The sequence below is a fragment of the Pygocentrus nattereri genome, chromosome 24 (genome assembly GCF_015220715.1).
Source record: "Pygocentrus nattereri isolate fPygNat1 chromosome 24, fPygNat1.pri, whole genome shotgun sequence".
Taxonomy (NCBI): domain Eukaryota; kingdom Metazoa; phylum Chordata; class Actinopteri; order Characiformes; family Serrasalmidae; genus Pygocentrus; species Pygocentrus nattereri.
Genome location: NC_051234.1, coordinates 2,277,996 through 2,297,061, shown reverse-complemented (window position 1 = coordinate 2,297,061; position 19,066 = coordinate 2,277,996). Strand labels below are relative to the sequence as shown.

The 19,066-nt window shown below is 43.9% G+C and overlaps 1 protein-coding gene across 1 annotated transcript in view; it reads right to left on the bottom strand.

Annotated features, from left to right (window-relative positions):
- Window positions 1-960: 960 nt before the first annotated feature.
- Window positions 961-19,066, bottom strand: part of ext1a (exostosin glycosyltransferase 1a) — a 78,962-nt gene continuing 60,856 nt past the window's right edge. Inside the window, exons 3-11 of the mRNA XM_017684353.2 lie at window positions 15,407-15,514; window positions 10,570-10,689; window positions 9,119-9,251; window positions 7,577-7,695; window positions 7,052-7,147; window positions 5,542-5,631; window positions 5,245-5,405; window positions 4,900-5,071; window positions 961-3,760 (exon numbers count right to left, since the gene is read on the bottom strand). Coding sequence (XP_017539842.1) covers window positions 3,575-3,760; window positions 4,900-5,071; window positions 5,245-5,405; window positions 5,542-5,631; window positions 7,052-7,147; window positions 7,577-7,695; window positions 9,119-9,251; window positions 10,570-10,689; window positions 15,407-15,514 — 1,185 coding nt within the window. The 3' untranslated portion in view covers window positions 961-3,574. The remainder of the gene's footprint in view (window positions 3,761-4,899; window positions 5,072-5,244; window positions 5,406-5,541; window positions 5,632-7,051; window positions 7,148-7,576; window positions 7,696-9,118; window positions 9,252-10,569; window positions 10,690-15,406; window positions 15,515-19,066) is intronic.

Sequence of the window (19,066 nt, the reverse complement as noted above, 5' to 3'; positions counted from 1 at the left end):
CAGTAAACAACTTCCCATCTGACCATCCTCAATGACTGTTTACATCTCAGCTATTCATTCAAGCACAATCTGACAAATAAGTGTGATAATCGTTTTTTTTTTTTAGGGGGGGGGGGGGGGGGGGTCTATTTCTGACTATTTCTGTTTCCATAGCTGTTCCACAAAGCATTTCAAACGTCGGTCTGATGGAAACTGCATTTTCATTTTATTGCTTGCAATTTGAGCAGAAAGTTGATGGAAACAGCTATTTATGCCACAAACATTAGAAAAAAAATACAAGGACTGGAGGGCTGCACCTCCATCAGACGCCTGCCTTTGATTGGTCAGAAGCTCAGCCTTGAATAGTTCAAGCGCTTTTCATGAAAACAAAATTCAAAATCCCGAATTTACAGTCCAGCAGTGAAGCGATGCACTGCGATCAGAAAACCCAGGATTAGACTGAACTGAGCTAAAGGTGGGCCATCTGTCTATATGATGGCTATAGATTCATACATTATATGGATAAAAGTATTGGGACGCCTACAGGAGCTTTTATGTTATCCCGTTCCAAATCCACAGGCATTAATAAGGAGTTGGTCCCCCTTTGCAGCTCTAACAGCTTCCACTCTTCGACCACTTCGTGGCTGAGCTGCTGTCGTTCCCAATCGCTTCCACTTTGTTATAATCCCACTGACAGTGGACTGTGGAATATTTAGTAGGGAGGAAATTTCACGACTGGACTTGCTGCACAGGTGGCGTCCGATCACGGCACCACGCTGGAATTCACTGAGCTCCTGAGAGCGACCCATTCTTTCACTAATGTCTGTAGAAGCAGTCTGCAGGCCGAGGGGCTCGGCTTTACACACCTGTGGCCATGGAAGAGACTGGAACACCAGTGGTTTGGATGGGTGAGTGAATACGTCTGGAAATATAGTGCATGATGTGTATATAAGAATATAAGGACATGGAATACACACGGACTTAGCAAACATTATTTATTCCTCTTTTTTATTTATTTATTTTTTTATAAAACCTTTCTTACAAAACTGTAAGTTGCCTATTATTGTTCTTAGCTCTGTAAAATAAGGTCTTTCAATTACATTGTTGTCCGCACTGGGCAAAAGGGTTGCCATACAATGAATCCACATGTCTGATAAATACACAGATAAGCATGGTCACAGAAACTGTTAACAAAATGAAACCGATACGTCACCGAGATATTTTCCTACGAAACATGGTAGGAATGTCAGTTACAGCATAATTTTGTAATGAATCTCCCAAACAAACAAACAAAAAAAATAAAACAAAATCAAATAAAATCCAGTGTTCGACAACGTAAACCAAAACCAACTAATGTGTAGAACTGGATAAGAAGAGATCTGTCAACACTGATCACCGCAACACAGGAATGGAAGCTTGATTTCCATGAAAGGCAAATGGAAAAACAACTCAGACGTGTCTCGAGAAAGGCACATTTGTGTAATTAGGAGAGAAAAAGAAAAAGCCAGGTAAGATTGTGAGAATGTGCAAGCTGTGGGACTGACTTTAGAAAACCATGACTTCCTTGAGAAAGCCGCCTGCCACAGAACAGCACTAACTTCCATACACACAGAAGCAGCTCGCTGACACGCTTCAGTAACACCGAGGTCAGACTGCAGCTTTCGTTTGCCCAGCGATTCGTTTTCCTTGATTGCAGTGACAGAAGCGAGCGGTTCATTTCGTTTTCCGGCAGTAACGTCAGGCAAATCTTGTACGGAGGAAGGAATGGCACCGCATGGACATGGTAGGAACAAACCGTATTTTTAACAGAGCCCATGTGCAAAAAGAGACTTGGACTCGTTTCTGTGGGAAAATGAAAAACCGTCCAGACTGACCGCAGCAGCTGTCTTTAAAAAAAAAAAAAAAAAACACGACTGACGAAAAGTTTAACAGTCTCCAGATCCGTTCCCGTCTGATCTGAATGTTCAAGACACGTATTGGTTGCAGTACGACTGGCCGCAATCGCATAAATCTCAAAAATCTCTTTAAAGGGGGTCAAAAAAAAAAGTGTTTTTTCTCCCACGTGCTTCAACAGAAACAACGGTGCTCAATGACGTCTAGGATGCGTATAATTTACTACCTACACAGTCGCATGCAAAAGTTTGAACACCCCCATCACCTCTACATATCTCTACACGGAGAGCCAACTAATTTTAGAGCTCAATTTTTTTTTTGCTTAATATTTTGGTGGGGAAAAAAAACAAAAAAACAACAGAAAATATAAAATGTGTAATAACCGCCCCCCACCCCCATATACGTTACATTAAAGAAATAAAAAAAAGGAAATGTATGATAAAATATGTTCTCTGTAGAGGTGTTTTATCTTATCTTCACTGAGAAAACTGGGAAAAATGTAAATGCGAGGTGCCAAAACTTTTGCACACAACTTTAATTTTGTAACGATTTTGGATTTAAATCTCAGTAAAGCACCTCTAAACACTTCAAAAGCAAAAAAATGGACAGGGTGAATTTATCGTGCTCTATATAATCAACCATTTATATACTGAGAGACAAACTGTTATGATTGGCAAAAAGAAATCCAATTTAGGAAACAACAGAAACGGAATTCTCACTGATTCTCTCGCTCTTACCCTCAACACAGACTGCAGTATACTTTGGTTTGTTCGTCTTCTCAAAGCAAAGAGTAAAAACAAAACTAGTGTTTAAAACGTCTGATTTTAAATGTGCAACACATCCAGCTATGGCCGACGGGTATTCCGATATGGCAACACGAAATACAACAAAAATTCCTAATTTTGCCTGGCAAGAAGCACGGATTAGTTCTTGGTTGAATTTTTAGTCGTACAGGATCAGACGACGGTTACGTTTGAGAACATTTAAAACGTTACAGACGTCGTAGTGTTTCACTGAGGGACATTCACTCCCCAGCAAGTTAGTTTCTATGGTCAACAACAGTGGCAGTCACAGGACGCTCCCAAAAAAAACTAAAACCATGGTCTAAACCATTCAGAACACATCCCAATAAAAGACCACTAGAGATGTGAGGAAGAAACAAAACAAAAATAAAACCAAAAGGAACGATAACTTTGGGCAAATCTGAGAAACACTTCCATGTCATTTATACTACCGAAACGCAAGCAGCACGACCAAGGAGTTCCTCCGCTCGCGCCGAACCCCTCCGGACTCCCAGACGCACTCTGCTCCGAACCGGTCAGGCACTGTGACAGCGGAGCTCTGCAGGAGAGGCTTGCTTCATCCACCTGTCAAAACCCAAACTCCTGCAGTAGTGTGGAGCAGATGTGTTTTGGTTAGGGCTGACTTTCAATCCGATACATTTCGAATGTTAATGATGCTCGTTTGTTTTCCGACAGTGAGGACTTCATTAAGCACAATGCGCTCTCCTTTCCTTCGCCTGTCCCCTTCCCACTCCTGCCTGGCTCGCTTTCTCACCCGCCCGGCTGCTCCTGGCTGGCTCGCTTCCTGAGGGTTTCACTGGCCCCCCCGTTTGTCCCCTGTATAGTCCGAGACTCCGGGGGGGGCTCTGCCGTTACGTTTGCCCCTTCCAGCTTTGGCGGAAGAGGTGGGCTCAGGTTCGTTAGAGTCTCTCAATGTCTCTGTACTTCTTGCGCAGTATAGACACCTGGTCCTTGAACAGAATCGGGTCCAGCCTCATCTGGGAGTGGACCAGAGGCATGGTGCCAAACCAGCTGGCAAATTTGTTCATGCAAGTCTGCCGCTGGGCGAAATGGTCAGGGTCCGCCCAGCGAGAGGCTCTCGTCGTCTAGCGGGAAGAGAAAGAGGACGGTCAGTAAAGTTCACCTTCACAAAGCCATCGCTTTCGTTTTTATTTTATTGCAAAATAAAATCTTGTTTGCATGGAGTGCTGATGCACCAGGCACCAATCTGGCCGGAAGCAAAGAAGTTCAAGACACTAGGCCAAGCATCAAAACTGAGCTTCATGTATTATTTATTTATTAATAATTTTTAATTTTTTAATAACTATACTAAACATGAAACCAATTGAGCCGACATAAAATAAACAAAAATTATTATAGAACGGTTTGTGCCACAGAATCAAACGTCCTTAACCACAGAACGGTTGGCCACCCAAGACAAGGTCTTCCTTTTTTTTCTGATTTTTATACTTTTAGCCTGTCATTTGTGATTTTTTTCATCATTTTATGTTTCTCGATTTGCTCTATTCTGCATATGAAGTAGGATGTTATGTGTAGTGGAGAAGTTCTGGACTTTCTGGACACCTTATAACAACAGAGGGAGATCACAAATCTCTAATATCACTGGTAGAAACCATGAAATAGTCACGTGTCCAATATTTTCTCAGCTGCTGCAGTCCAAACACTGACCGGCGCAGGACAGTGAAGGGAATTAACAGCATTTTTAGTCATTATATTTCATGTTCATTACCATTCAAAGGATCGGTTAGTAAAAATTCCGTAGATCTAATTAATTAGATATTTTTCAGCCGTTCGTCTCTTTTGGCTGAAATCATTTGCAGCCAGATGTTCCGGTGGCCAAGGTTTCAGGGCATTCCTGCCTTGGTGGAAGTATCCGGATACATACTTTGCTTGGGAACATGATGAGATGGACTGAAAGTTGAGACATCTGCGGAAGTCGTTACTAAAGACACATTTGGAAAGAGAACAATGAGCTGATCTTGGCATTACGTTCTGTTTACTTCCGGAGTTTTCCAAATTTAGAACAGTGGCCGAAAGACCAACATTTCTTCGCTTAAAGTTAGACAAGAGACCTGAACGGATTTCCTCAAGATTGCCATGTCGTGTTAATTAAATTTAGTGATAGAAGAATATGTAGACTTCAAACTCTTTCTTTTCTTTTCTTCTGAAAGCAGTGGGCAGCTAATTATGTCTCCACACAATAAGCAGAGCCTGAAATGTGTACCTGTCCCATCATGGTCTCCTTATACTGCTTCTTCTGAGTGACCTTGATGGGAGGCATCTTGGTGACAGCAGACACTAGGAAGTTCATGAGGATATCTTCACAGTTTGATAGCTGGTCAACCATGCTCTTCAAGCTGGCTGGCAGGTAATTTGTATACAAGTAGTTGTAATATCTAGACAGAGGGAAGGGAAAAATGACACTATGATTACATTATTACTTATAATATTCACTATTAAGAAGGTCAAGCCACTAGGCTTCTTCAGAAGGCCCACTGCTGTTTTACAACATATAAATAATGATTCTTCTTCCAAAAGTAGAATAATGTAAACAAAACAAGTTTCAAACCTGTGGTAGAAAGCAGCTCCGGTCAGCACCATTGAATAGTCGTTGGTCCACTTAGACGTGTAGCCCCACCGCTCCTTGTTGGCATCCCAAAAATGGCTCCTAGCCGGGTAGCCTACGATCCTCTCGGGAAAACTTTGCCAAACAGTGAAGGCAAAATCCACCTTCGAAAAAATAAAACAGGCTCTCAACTGATATGATCCTGATTCGTATGATTCCTATCATAACTCGGGGAATGCAAGATAAAGCACAGCGCTGCACCAGCAGCCTGATAAAAGACGACAGCGTGTCGTCACTCACCTCAGTGGTCGAGAGCACAGTGTCCTCATCCAGACTCAGCACAGCGTCTGTTAATATGCTGCTGTATGGCACGAAGCGGCTGCTCATCACCTGGACACGACAACAAACCATTACATGACATGTCAAAGGCTGCCATTTGCTCCACATCGAATGCCTGCGCTGTGTTTTCAAACACCCAAATCCTCCCCAGTATAATGACCATCATTATTCAGAAGACTGCCATTCTCAGCATGACACAATATCATAACGTCTTATGTTACAAAGGATCGAGGGTATTGCAGCCATTATAATTACTAAGGAGGCTGGATATAGGCCCTCAAGTGGAGGAGTTTAAGTATCTCGGGGTCTTGTTCACGAGTGATGGTACAAGGGAGCGGGAGATTGACAGGCGGATTGGTGCTGGTCAGCAGTGATGCGGGCTCTTTACCGGTCTGTTGTGGTAAAGAAAGAGCTGAGCCATAAGGCAAGGCTCTCGATTTACTGGTCGATCTACGTTCCCACCCTCACCTATGGTCATGAGCTCTGGGTAATGACCGAAAGAACGAGATCGCGAATACAAGCGGCCGAAATGAGTTTCCTCCGCAGGGTGTCTGGACTCTCCCTTAGAGATATGGTGAGAAGTTCGGTCATCCGGGAAGGACTGCGCTGCGGTGGTTCGGGCATCTGGTTAGGATGCCTCCTGGACGCCTCCCTTGGGAGGTATCACAGGCAAGTCCATCCGGGAGGAGACCCCGGGGAAGACCCAGGACACGCTGGCGTGACTATATCGCCCAGCTGGCCTGGGAGCCCCTCGGAATCCCCCCCGGGGAGCTATTGGAAGTGGCTGGGGAAAGGGAGGTCTGGGCCTCATTGCTTAGGATGCTGCCCCCGCGACCCGAACCCCGGAGAAGCGGAAGATGATGGATGGATGGATAGATGGATATAGGCAAGCCAAACATGACATTTCCAGTATATGCAATAACAATAAGCTTAAGTATAAGCATTTTATTTGATGAGAAAATTCCCAGATCGATGGATAAATGACTTCAGAGGTACTAAAAAAGGACCGTTTGCAGTTTCAAGAATTTTCATGGTATACCAGTGGCCAGTATACCACTCTCAACAACCAGACAACAACCTTACAACCAGAGAAGTCGATTCTATGTATGTATATATGTTTTTCTCTGATGTAAAGGCGTGTTATTTGAAGCTTCACTGGAACAGCACTGCAATAATAACTGACCATGACCAAAGCAAAAGTGGCACACGGCGTCACACGTAAGGCTGGAAACAAATCATCAGTCGACCGAAAACCTCAGTGATCTATATAGCCTAAAACATCAGTTAGCATCTTGAGTTTAAACGTATATACAGGACAGAGTATATGTGCAAGTCATATAGAATAAACTTTAATAATGTGGAAAAAGTTAAATTATGGGTATCGGTATCGACCGAGAAATTGTGCAGTGTTTCAAATTTCTCTGGTCTAAAAGTCTGAAATCTGTCTGTATGAACTGCCAGACGTTCTTACCTTACTCTCTCCCTCAATGACAATGATGGGTTGAGATGTGGCAGGCCAGCGGTGCTTCGCAGGAAGAGGCTTGTCACAGTTCCACAGGACAATGATCTAACAAACAAGCAGTATCTAATCACTCCAAGAATAAAAACACTTTGTCTAGACACACTTATATTGCCAAAAACCTTCGCTCGTCTGCCTTCACTCGCATATGGACTTGAGCGACATCCCATTCTTAATCCATAGAGCCATCATTAAAACTTTAAGTGATTAGCTGGTAATTTACATGACAATGAATGCAGTTCACTTTCTTGCTGGCCTTTTATACAGTGACACATATTTTCCCCTCCACTCATCATCATCTTTTCGGTTTTAGGTTTTTTAGGCTTTTTGGTAAGGTTATGTGGGTGAACGGGTGGGTAGAGAAACAGTCTCGTAGACTTTTCAAAGACTTCCTCTTCTTTTTAACATCACTGTATGGCATTTTAATAAAACCACTTCAATGATCATCAGAAATAATGGACCTTCCACTGTCCATACCTGGGCACAGTACGGTGATTTGGCCACAGCCACTAGCAGTTTCAGGATGGGTTGAGACTGGGACACCAGGGGTGATACTGCATGGATGACCGCCGTGAACTTGGCTTGCGGTTTGATACCTGTGAGAAAAAGTGATGATGTGATTAGTCTGGGGGGAAAAAACCCCTCATTAAATATACATGCTCCTGTGGTATTTCAACATCAAAGTCTTCACACTTTCATCCCTGAAAAGCACACGGAGTTCAACTACTCTGAAATAACTCCGACCCTTGTAAACGCATAACGTCGGGAACAAAGGCATAGAGAACCCAAACAAGAGAACAAAAGAGACCACAGGGCTCAAAACACAGGTTTAAAGCTGATTTTTAAAAGCAATGAAAAGAATTCAAGTCTAGACTCTGACTCATCTGCCCTTTTTAAGATGAAGCCAGAGAAAACAGCTCTGACAGTTCCCATCACCATAGAATTAGGGGCTTTTCCTTCAAACACGTCAGTGCTTTCTACATAACAAGCACTTTATTTAAGAATTGTGCACTGCTGGTAATTAGACTATATATAGTCATATAGACTATGACGTGGCGTGGTGGGTAGCGCTGTGGTCTCATAGAAAGGAGGGCCTGGGTTCGATTCCCTGGCCGGGTGACCGGGGTCCTCTCTGTGTGGAGTCTGCATGTTCTCCCCGTGTCTGCGTGGGGTTCCTCCGGGTTCTCCGGTTTCCTCCCACAGTCCAAAGACATGCAGTCAGGCCAATTGGACGTGCTAAATTGCCCCTGGGTGTGAGTGACTGTCTGTGTCTGTCTGTCTGCCCTGCGATGGACTGGTGACCTGTCCAGGGTGTATCCTGCCTTCTGCCCAATGACTGCTGGGATGGGCTCCAGCACCCCCGCGACCCAGAAGGAGAAGCGGCTTAGAAGATGTGTGTGTGTACACACACACACACACACACACACACACACACATATATATATATATATATATATATATATAAAAAGCATAAGATCATGCTGCACCCTTTAAAGATATTTCACAACTGGCAGCCACATTTGATTGCTACCGTGGGAAAAAGCACATAACAGCACAAATTTAGAAACATCTAAATAAATATTATTGCATGAAACACCACTGTTTACCACAAAAACCAACAACAATACTGCTTACATTTAAACCTGCAATAAGTCATGTGGGCAATAATTTACAGGTTGGTTTCCCGGTCATGGATTAAGCTCTTAATTGCAATGCCAATGATGAATCACCCTTGGAAATGCTCTTAAGGCTTAATCCATGTCTGGGAAACTGGCCCTTTCAGAGATTACAGCCTCTTAGTTAAGGTTTAAGATGTTTTGCTTTAGTTGATTTTGTTGTGCTTAACCAAAATACACAATTGTGTGTATATAATTGTATTGATAATCTTCCAACTAAAACAAAAATGCTGTGAAGTAATGAACAGTCCACACTTATCTCCATTACTCAATGTCATTTTTGGGCGAAGCCTAGTTTTAAAGTGGCTGTCACAGCAAAAAGCACAGTGGGTAGGCCACTCACCAAGCGGAGCGTAGAAGAAAGGGAAGTGGCCCAAATAGGAGGAGTACTGTGGTAAGGTGAAGAGACCACCGGGATGGTTGTTCCACATTAGACTGCTGCGTCCCATGTGCTGCAACACGCGGTCATGGATGATCTGAAAGTGGAGACACCGTCATTTCGTACATATTCAATGGGATCGGCTCAAAGAAGGACGCTAGGACGAAAGCTAAATAATTAGGACATCCGTTGGTAATCTTTGACGTATTTTACCACTAATTGCTCAGAAATGTGTTCACCGTATACTGACATACGACTAGGTTTGAGGAGAGATGCTTGGCGCTCAATACAAGAGAGAAGTGAAAGGACGACACTTCACTTCAGGAGGCCTGAACAGAAATCGTGCAGGGGAAACAAATCACGAGGCCACGCAGGGGCTACTGCTCATTCTCACATCGAGAAGCGAATATCTGGTTTTATATTGCCACGTATTCCAGAATTAAACGTTGTTTTCACATTCCTCACAACCTGCTGTTATGTGGGACGCAAGATTCACTTGTAAAAAAAAAAAAAAAAAGATTGCAATAATTAAACGTACGCCCCCTTTAATGACAGCGTACACTTGAGCTGGCATGCAGACTGTTCAAAAGACTCTGGAGAGTAGACTGAACCTACCTGAGAATGGTCTGAACACAAGCCTCAATGGAAGGAGTTGGACTAATAAATAAATAAATAAATAAAAAACAATAACAAAAAAAAAAAAATGTCCAAAAACACATTATCTTACACATTTGCCTACATTTGAATTCTGACCTAAAAATGGTCCATTTCAAACGAATAAAATCTGGGATTTGCCGTGTACTCTCACACTTTCGGACCTCCTTTAATGCCCGTGTTTAATACGATTTCAGTACAAGTATATTTTCTAAACGTGCCAAAGAATCATCCACAATAACTATCTGCATGTTAGTATTCCTTCAAGAAGCCTTAACGTCATGAGTATCCAACAGTCTGCAGCCGTGTCTCCTTGAACACCTGTTCCAGCTGTCTGCTATAGACCCTCACGGCAGGGCCTGGTCTGGGTGTCCCCTTACTCACAAACACCAATCCGGCAATCCTCTGGGCGACAACGTTTCCTCTGGAGAAAAAGCGCGTGAAACCGGAGCCAGCGCCAGGCCCGCGTACGTCTGCTCCTTCAGGAATAGCTCAACGACGTGATTGATTGGCCAGACAACACTGACCGAATCCAAAGTATACTATGGCTCTCTACAGTCTCGAGTTCATACTAAAGGGAAAGCGAAGGGAGCCTATGGTCTATAAAGCTGCACAGCAGCGGAGATGGGTTTGGAGCCATTACTGCTCGGGGGCCATGAAAATTTAATGAGAGAGTGTCTTAAGCGCAGTGAGGGATGTTCATTGATTGGGTGGGGGTGGGGGTGGGGGGGGGGGTGACTCTGGGGAGAGGGTTACTGTACCTCCAGTGTAGTGAGCACGATCTTTTCCACAGAGGAGAAGTAGGCCTCCCACAGGAACTGCGTCTGCTGCCGGAGAGACAGGATTTTGTCCTGGTGGATGGAGCGGGTGGTGGAGGGGATCTGGAGCGAGAGAATGTAAAGACCATGCATCAGTTATGGTGCGTTTGATTTAAAGCTGGCTTGGGTTACTCCACTTGATCTGACTTGAAAATAAGACGTAATTTAGGGAGGAATATTTCAGGCCGATGCGGCGTACTGAGCATGTATAATGTATTTTATGCCTAGAAGGCTGGTATTAGAGCCTCCTGCTACTGTATCTCAGCCTGTATACCATCAATTTTTACATTATTTACGTGTATGGATGTATGGCCAAGTTAAAAACTGGACGCCAGAATTGTAGAAATGTTTATCACATTTAAATTAGATTTACAATTAACAATCATGCTGATCTTCTGTAGCTTTGAAAAAGGAAATATTTACTAAAAACTTGACATTTATGAGAAGATTGCTGTTGTGGTGACCGTGGCGGTCCCCCCTCTGACGTCATCTGATCTAGGTCACTACATTAGGTGCTGTTTAGCTACTGCACTGAGAGCCTCCCGGTATATTTAACACCTTGTTTTACTTTATTTGTATCAGAGAGACATTCGCAAACTTTAGAAGAGCATCCATGACGCCAGGCAGACCAGTTCAGCAGGGGGAAACGGCGATAAGGGTGTCCCAAAGATCTGAGATCACATTTAAAATCTGGGATTTTTTTCATTTGATCATGAAAATAAGGCACGAAACTTTCGAATTTTGAAAAAATTGAAAACAAAATAATCCTGAGAAGTAAATGAAAGAAGAAACGCTCACAATTCTGCACTATTTCTAGGTCACCGTTCAAATTTATTCGAATGCGTGACACTGAAAAAGGTCTTTGTACAAAAGTCTCAGAGTCTATGCCAGCTTGAGTGCAGACGGTCATGAAAGTGAATGGAAGACACTAAGATTAACAATTATGCTGATATGATTTGCAATGAAAAATAATATAGTATTAAATTAGAAAGCAGCACAGAGGAGAAGCTTTTCACAAATGTGGCTAATAAATGTTTCTGATAAGAGGTTTTACACACAGTGCTTTCAATCACCACCTAGTAAACAGCAATGTGTCAGGGCCTGAAGTACACTAGATTTCCAAAAGTGTTCACTCCCCCATCCAAATCACTGAATTCAGGTGTTCCAGTCACTTCCATGGCCACAGGTGTATAAAGCCGAGCCCCTCGGCCTGCAGACTGCTTCTACAGACATTAGTGAAAGAATGGGTCGCTCTCAGGAGCTCAGTGAATTCCAGCGTGGTGCCGTGATCGGACGCCACCTGTGCAGCAAGTCCAGTCGTGAAATTTCCTCACTACTAAATATTCCACAGGCCACTGTCAGTGGGATTATAACAAAGTGGAAGCGATTAGGAACGACAGCAACTCAGCCACGAAGTGGTCGGCCACGTAAAATGACAGAGCGGTCAGCGGATGCTGAGGGGCATAGTGCGCAGAGGTCACCAACTTTCTGCAGAGTCAATCACTACAGACCTCCAAACTTCATTTGGCCTTCAGAGCAGCTCAAGAACAGCGTAGAGAGCTTCATGGAATGGGTTTCCATGGCCGAGCAGCTGCATCCAAGCCTTACATCACCAAGCGCAATGCAAAGCGTGGAATGCAGTGGTGTAAAGCGCCACCACTGGACTCTAGAGCAGTGGAGACGGGTTCTCTGGAGTGACCAATCACGCTTCTCCGTCTGGAAATCTGATGGACGAGTCTGGGTTTGTCGGTTGCCAAGAGACGGTACCGACTGCATTGTGCTGAGTGTAAAGTTTGGTGGAGGGGGGATCATGGGGTGGGGGTGTTTTTCAGGAGTTGGGCTCGGCCCCTTAGTTCCAGTGAAAGGAACTCTTAAAGCTTCAGCACCAAGAGATTTTGGACAATTTCACGCTCCCAACTTTGTGGGAACAGTTTGGGGACGGCCCCTTCCTGTTCCAACATGACTGCCCACCAGTGCACAAAGCAGGTCCATAAAGACGTGGATGAGCCAGTTTGGTGTGGAAGAACTGGACTGGCCTGCACAGAGTCCTGACCTCAACCCCATCGAACACCTTTGGGATGAATTAGAGCGGAGACTGTGAGCCAGGCCTTCTCGTCCAGCATCAGCATCTGACCTCACCTGCTCTTCTGGAAGAACGGTCAGAAATTCCCATAAACACTCCTAACCCTTGTGGAAAGCCGTCCGAGAAGAGCTGAAGCTGTTATAGCTGCAAAGGGTGGGCCGACATCATATTAAACTCTATGGATTAAGAACGGCATCTCACTCAAGCTCATGTGTGTGTGAAGCCGGACGAGCGAATAGTTTTGGAAATACAGTGTAAGTAAATGCAGAAAACAAAGGTTCCACATGTTTTGAGTCCCATTTCTATTGCTTCAGTCTTTCTATAGTGCAGTAAAAAAGTCATTTTGGGTAAACATATTCATTAAAAGCAGCATGAAGTCACAACAACAATGCTTTTAAAAGGTTTACAGCTGTAAAGCGTCATTCAAAAGCCAATTTATAGCCCCTTTGTTTGGCGATTTAATGGTGCGGGGACAGAGAGTGCGGTCAGAGGCGTATTAAATGCAGAAACCTGGTACTCCACTTTGACAGAAGCTGTCACTGCTGTAACCCCACAGCGTCCTTTGGCCTTGCGCTGTAAGCACGAGAACTTGGGTCCCATTTCAATTACACTGCGGCTTGTTTCCTAAACCCTCCCCAGCCTGTTTAGTCAGTGAGTTTGTGGTATAGCAATTAGAAACAGCATCACATGCAGAGCAGATCTAATTGTTTTAGCTAATGAGCACAATAGCAAATAAAGTGTTTGGCTGAATGCTTTTGTTTGAAGCTGGTCCAAATCCATATTAAAGCTAATTTCCTGGACTTATTAAAACAGGCTAGGGTGAATGATGAAAGATGAATTAACTGCGGTTTATGTGGAAAAGTAACAATGAACTTTCAAGGTTGATTCTGTAGCTTTAAAAGCTGTAAAATGCTGACAGAGCCTAAAACTGTCCACACTATAGGTGTAAAAATGCTTCAGTACAGTGGACCTGTATCGATCCGCAGCCGGTGATTAAACCGTATTGATTTTGAGATGTAAGAATTGATTTTACACAACAGTAAGAAGCTGAACTGAGCCAAAAGCTTCCTACCCATGTTGTTCTATATGATAAGAGCATGTTTATTTTACCATTCCTGTATAATGTCACTGAACATTCGTGGACAAGCAAAAATGGTCACTTTAGTCCAAGCAGCTGGGCCTTTTTTAGTGGATGAAGTAACAAAAATACTGAATGAAACTACCAAATGAATATACGATTACCACAATAAAACACTTGAGCTGTTCACATTAACACTGTCCCTGTTGTGGATCTGCTGCTTAGATAAACTACTATAATAATGTATTGACTGATATTTGGCCAGAATATACACTACATTTCCAAAAGTATTTGCTCGTCTGGCTTCTCACGCATATGAACTTGAGTGACGTCCCATTCTTAATCCTTAGGGTTTAACATGATGTCGGCCCACCCTTTGCAGCTATAACAGCTTCAACTCTTCTGGGAAGGCTTTCCACAAGGGTTAGGAGTGTTTATGGGAATTTTTGACCGTTCTTCCAGAAGCACATTTGTGAGGTCAGACACTGGTGTTGGACGAGAAGGCCTGGCTCACAGTCTCCGCTCTAATTCATCCCAAAGGTGTTCTATGGGGTTGAGGTCAGGACTCTGTGCAGGCCAGTCAAGTTCTTCCACACCAAACTGGCTCATCCGTGTCTTTATGGACCTGCTTTGTGCACTGGTGGTCAGTCATGTTGGAGCAGGAAGGGGCCGTCCCCAAACTGTTCCCACAAAGTTGGGAGCATGAAATTGTCCAAAATCTCTTGGTGCTGAAGCTTTAAGAGTTCCTTTCACTGGAACTAAGGGGCCGAGCCCAACTCCTGAAAAACACCCCCACACCATGATCCCCCCTCCACCAAACTTTACACTCAGCACAGACGCGCCCCATCACTGAGCTCCTGAGAGCGACCCATTCTTTCACTAATGTCTGTAGAAGCAGTCTGCAGGCCTAGGGGCTCGGCTTTATACACCTGTGGCCAAGGAAGTGATTGGAACACCTGAATTCAATGATTTGGATGGGGGAGTGAAAACCTTTGGCAATATAGTGCATATAAAGTGAGTTTAGTGTATTGTTGTTCTCTGTTTTGCACCAATGTGTAAACAGGTCCTCGAGTTAAAAAAAAAAAAGTTGCGCAATTTTTTAAATCAATATTTAACACTAAAACCACATCCTCTGCAACACGATACACAAAAATGCAAATATGACATTCTTCCAGTGTGTCTGTTATTGTCTGGCTGGCTGCTCTAAAATAACACTATTGTCAGCCCTGTCTTTAAGCATCATCTTACAATTTAAGACGCCTAATTAGGGGTGGACAAAGTGGCAAGACACTGCAAAACAAAAATGCATCACGACGTTTAACTCTTCTGAGGTCTGAGGCAACAATATTCTATCAAACTAGACTACAATGATTTAGAAAGTGCACTTAATCCAATAAAACAGGACTAATTAATCGCTCTCCGTACTGACGCATGAAGGTGGTTAGTGACCACATCCACGTCATTATGATAACAATATACTGCCCGTCTCTAAATAAAATGTATGCAAAAACACTTTATGGCCTTAAATCTACTTCAAACTTTTTATAAGCCTACAAACAAACAAATAGGCACCAAATAAAATGTAAAACACCTCAAAAACATTCTAGGTTTCTATGTACCTGCAGAAGCAGCCTCTCATCCCCAATGACAGCAGCAGTGTTCCAGTCGATGACCTCCGAGAAGGGAAGCTCCCAGCCGTTACTGAGCATGACGGGAATACACGCAGCCTGCAAACACACAGAACGTTACTGCGTACGGCGGCTCAGCACGGACAAAATACCAGTACTGCAATTACACTGCTACATATCATGACTGCAATCCACCTATGAAATATCAACTCCCTGGTGAATCAATATTGTAACCTGCACTCTGAGAAATTAGGGTCCTAAACTGTCACTGGGGTGGTCCCCTCAGGGGTGCATCTCAGCACCCCTGGTCAGGGAATGTAACTGTACCATAATCCATTTAAATGATATTTTCTTTGCAATAACAATTTTTATTTCCTTTTCAACCACAGAAAAGAAAAAAGGAAAAGAAAAAAAAAAAAAAAAAACAACCAAAATAAACTCAAAAAACAAAGGAGGGTAAGAAACTACAGAGGCACCAACCCCCCCTCCAACCCACCCCACCCCACCCCACCCCACTAACAACAAGAGACAGCTTGCTAGACATAACGGTGGGCATTCTAGACATTCCACTGAAAAACAAACACACCAAATAAACCGAGCCGTCCGCCTTAATAACAACATTTCAAATACAACATCCTGGCCAGTCCCATCTCACCCCTTGCCCCTACCACTCAGCCCGGACCCCTCTGTTTTGCGCGTTCACGTCTAGGGTTAGGGTGTCCCAATTTTAGTTGAGGTAGAGGGGGAGGGTGAAGTGTTGGGGCTACATGACCCTCCAAACGGAGTGTTACGGAAAAAAAGCAAAAGACGGCAGGACGGCGGCGCAAAAGACCAAAGAAACCCAGAAATGTGAGAATTTTCTCTGTTAAAATTACAATAACCACTGTATTTTCTAACTTTAATGTAGCTTCAATGTATTTTGGTCATTTTATATATAATAATAATAAATAATAATAAATAACTGCCCCCCTCTTTGAAGGCGTTTGATCCCTAAATGTAACTAAAGCCCAGCAGTGAGGAGCTGAACTTTCCCCTCCTCTGCTGTCCCTGCAGACGGGCAGGGTCGCCTACAGAGCGGCGCTGGTAGCTGATAATGAAGTGATGCTCTTTTATTAGAGGGTCTCATTTCAGAGGGAAGATCTCAACCACTGCCCTGTAACTCAGGAACAAGGGGCAACACTCGAAAAGAAGAGGTGGGGGTAAAAAAAGAAGAAATGGGACTGGACCCAAGTGCTCTCAAATTCTGTATCATTACCTTTAAACCTAGCATATCGCTGCTGTAGGAACAAAACCTCGTATCTCCATGTATTTAGTTTTTCAGCTTTTGACATAATTTGAAAATACCCATAGTCCTATATTGTGGGGCAGTCGTGGGCTGGAGGTTGGGGAACTGGCCCTGTGACTGGAAGGTCGCTGGTTTGATCCCCAGAGCCGACAGCACATGACTGAGGTGTCCTTGAGCAAGACACCTAACCCCCAACTGCTCCCCGGGCGCTGCGGATAGGGCTGCCCACCGCTCCGGGCAAGTGTGCTCACTTCATGGATGGGTTACATGCGGAGGTGAAATTTCCCCATCGTGGGACTAATAAGGGTCACTTAATATATTGTGTGCAAATTCCATGATGAATGGACCAAAAGAAATGACTTGGAAAGACGTCTGGTTCCATTGACTTGCATTAAAAGTAGAGTGCGTCTTTACCCTCTCCTGTAAAGTTACAATTTTGAAGATACAAGGTTTTGATCCGACAACAGCACTCAAAAGGAAGAATTTCCAGAACTTCATTGTGCCAAAGGTTTACTGTCATATAGCCGCTTAAGATGCACCTACGATGAACAGTAACTTGTGAGTGAGCTGGATTTGACAAGATTTAAGATTAACCTCCTCCTTTAACCTTACCTAGTATAAGACTCCACACACCCCGCCTCGCCTCGCCTCCAGGCTTTTACTCTACTGTTCTCTTTTAAAAATTCGGTTCTGAAAAGGTACAAATACCAACTTTTCACCTGGAGAACCTGATTTAAGCTTCACAATCAGACCTTAAACCCACTGCTGGAGCTCTGAGGGAACATTGACATTGTTTATACCTTGATGGACTAAAAACGTTCCAGCACAGAACCTTCATTTCCAACAGTGCAGTCAAATGATTGGCATTATTTATTTTGGGCAAAATACTTTTTTACTCATTACTCATTTCTCATTTGGACGTGTGATTGGTCAGCACACGCACTAAAAAGGCTATAAATCAACATCAGGCTACACCACAAAAAAAATGACATGCAGCCCTATTACAGTCTCTCACACGCTATGGCAGCACATCAACCGCAAGCACGTGTCTCGTTACCACATAAAAGAACGTCGGACGCTCCAAGCAAGAAAAGACCCCGAATGTAACGCAAAAAAGGCCAACCGAGTGGCGAACTGTGATCCACTCCAACGCTGTACAGCCGAAATAACTAACAAAGTCAGGGGAGATGACTCAAAGCACTGCGCCATCTGCTTGAAGTGATGCCTCCCGATCATTACAGAGAGAAGCCGAGTGCAACAAAGTTATAAAGGGACAATACAAAAGGAATACAGTGACTGGAAACCCTGTGGGAGAACAGTGCATTAAATCTGTAGCTGTCGGCTACAATTTTATGACTGGAATAAACAGTCTGCCCATCCAGCAGTTGAAATCAGATATAATTGTGCCCGTACGACGGGATCGTAAATAACAAACAGCGCACAACAAGTCCAAGCACACTGAACAAGAACAAGGAACATCTGTGTTTGAATCTGATGTATAAACAAAGCACTTGACAACGGATTGGCACGGCGGTACCCAAATCCGCACTCCGTGCTACCTGGCTGCTGATGTCCCAAAAGGCATTTCTACCTCAGTACTAATGACCGATAATGAAGCCAGAAATTCTGCTTCATGTCCACACAGCCATTAGACCCTGAAACAATGCACCATCTGTCTACGTCTACCTCGGCTTAACACGCTGGTTTTGGAACGATTGGTCCATCTCTGTGTATTTTAAGGCCCATGAGGGTGGTGGGGGGCAATATTGGGTGCATACGATGCAAGTTCCAAGGGGTTATGGTGGCACACGAAAACAAGGGATAGGGGTAAAAAAGAAGAAATGGGACTGGGCCCAAGTGCTCTCAAAATCTGTATCATTACCTTTAAACCGAGCATATAAGGACCTGAAAGGAAGAATTTTTACCGTTTCATTATGCCCAAGGTTAACTGAGGGTTGGTGGTTTTTGTGCTGGATGAGAAACAAAGGCTGTCTCTTCGGATGGGAGTTAAAACCACAGCTGACTGGCTTTACACAGGATGTAATGTTTGTACAGCAAAGGACATCAGAACCTCCGAAAAGCTCTGTAGGGTCTGTGGCTCCTCAGTTAAGTCTATGTTTACTGTTTATCATCGTTAAAAAATAGGTGGTTGTCGATCTCGAATCTTCTCCCACAATTTTTTATTTTTACCCGATTTTCTCCCCAATTTAGTCGTTTCCAATCCCACCCGCTACTTAGGACTCCCCCAATCACACGATACTACCAGCGCTAGGAGGGTGAAGGCAGCCCAGGCTTCCTCTGAGACCTGTGAAACCAGCCACCGCATCTTTTCTAACTGCCGCTCACGCGACGTCACGGGACGGCCG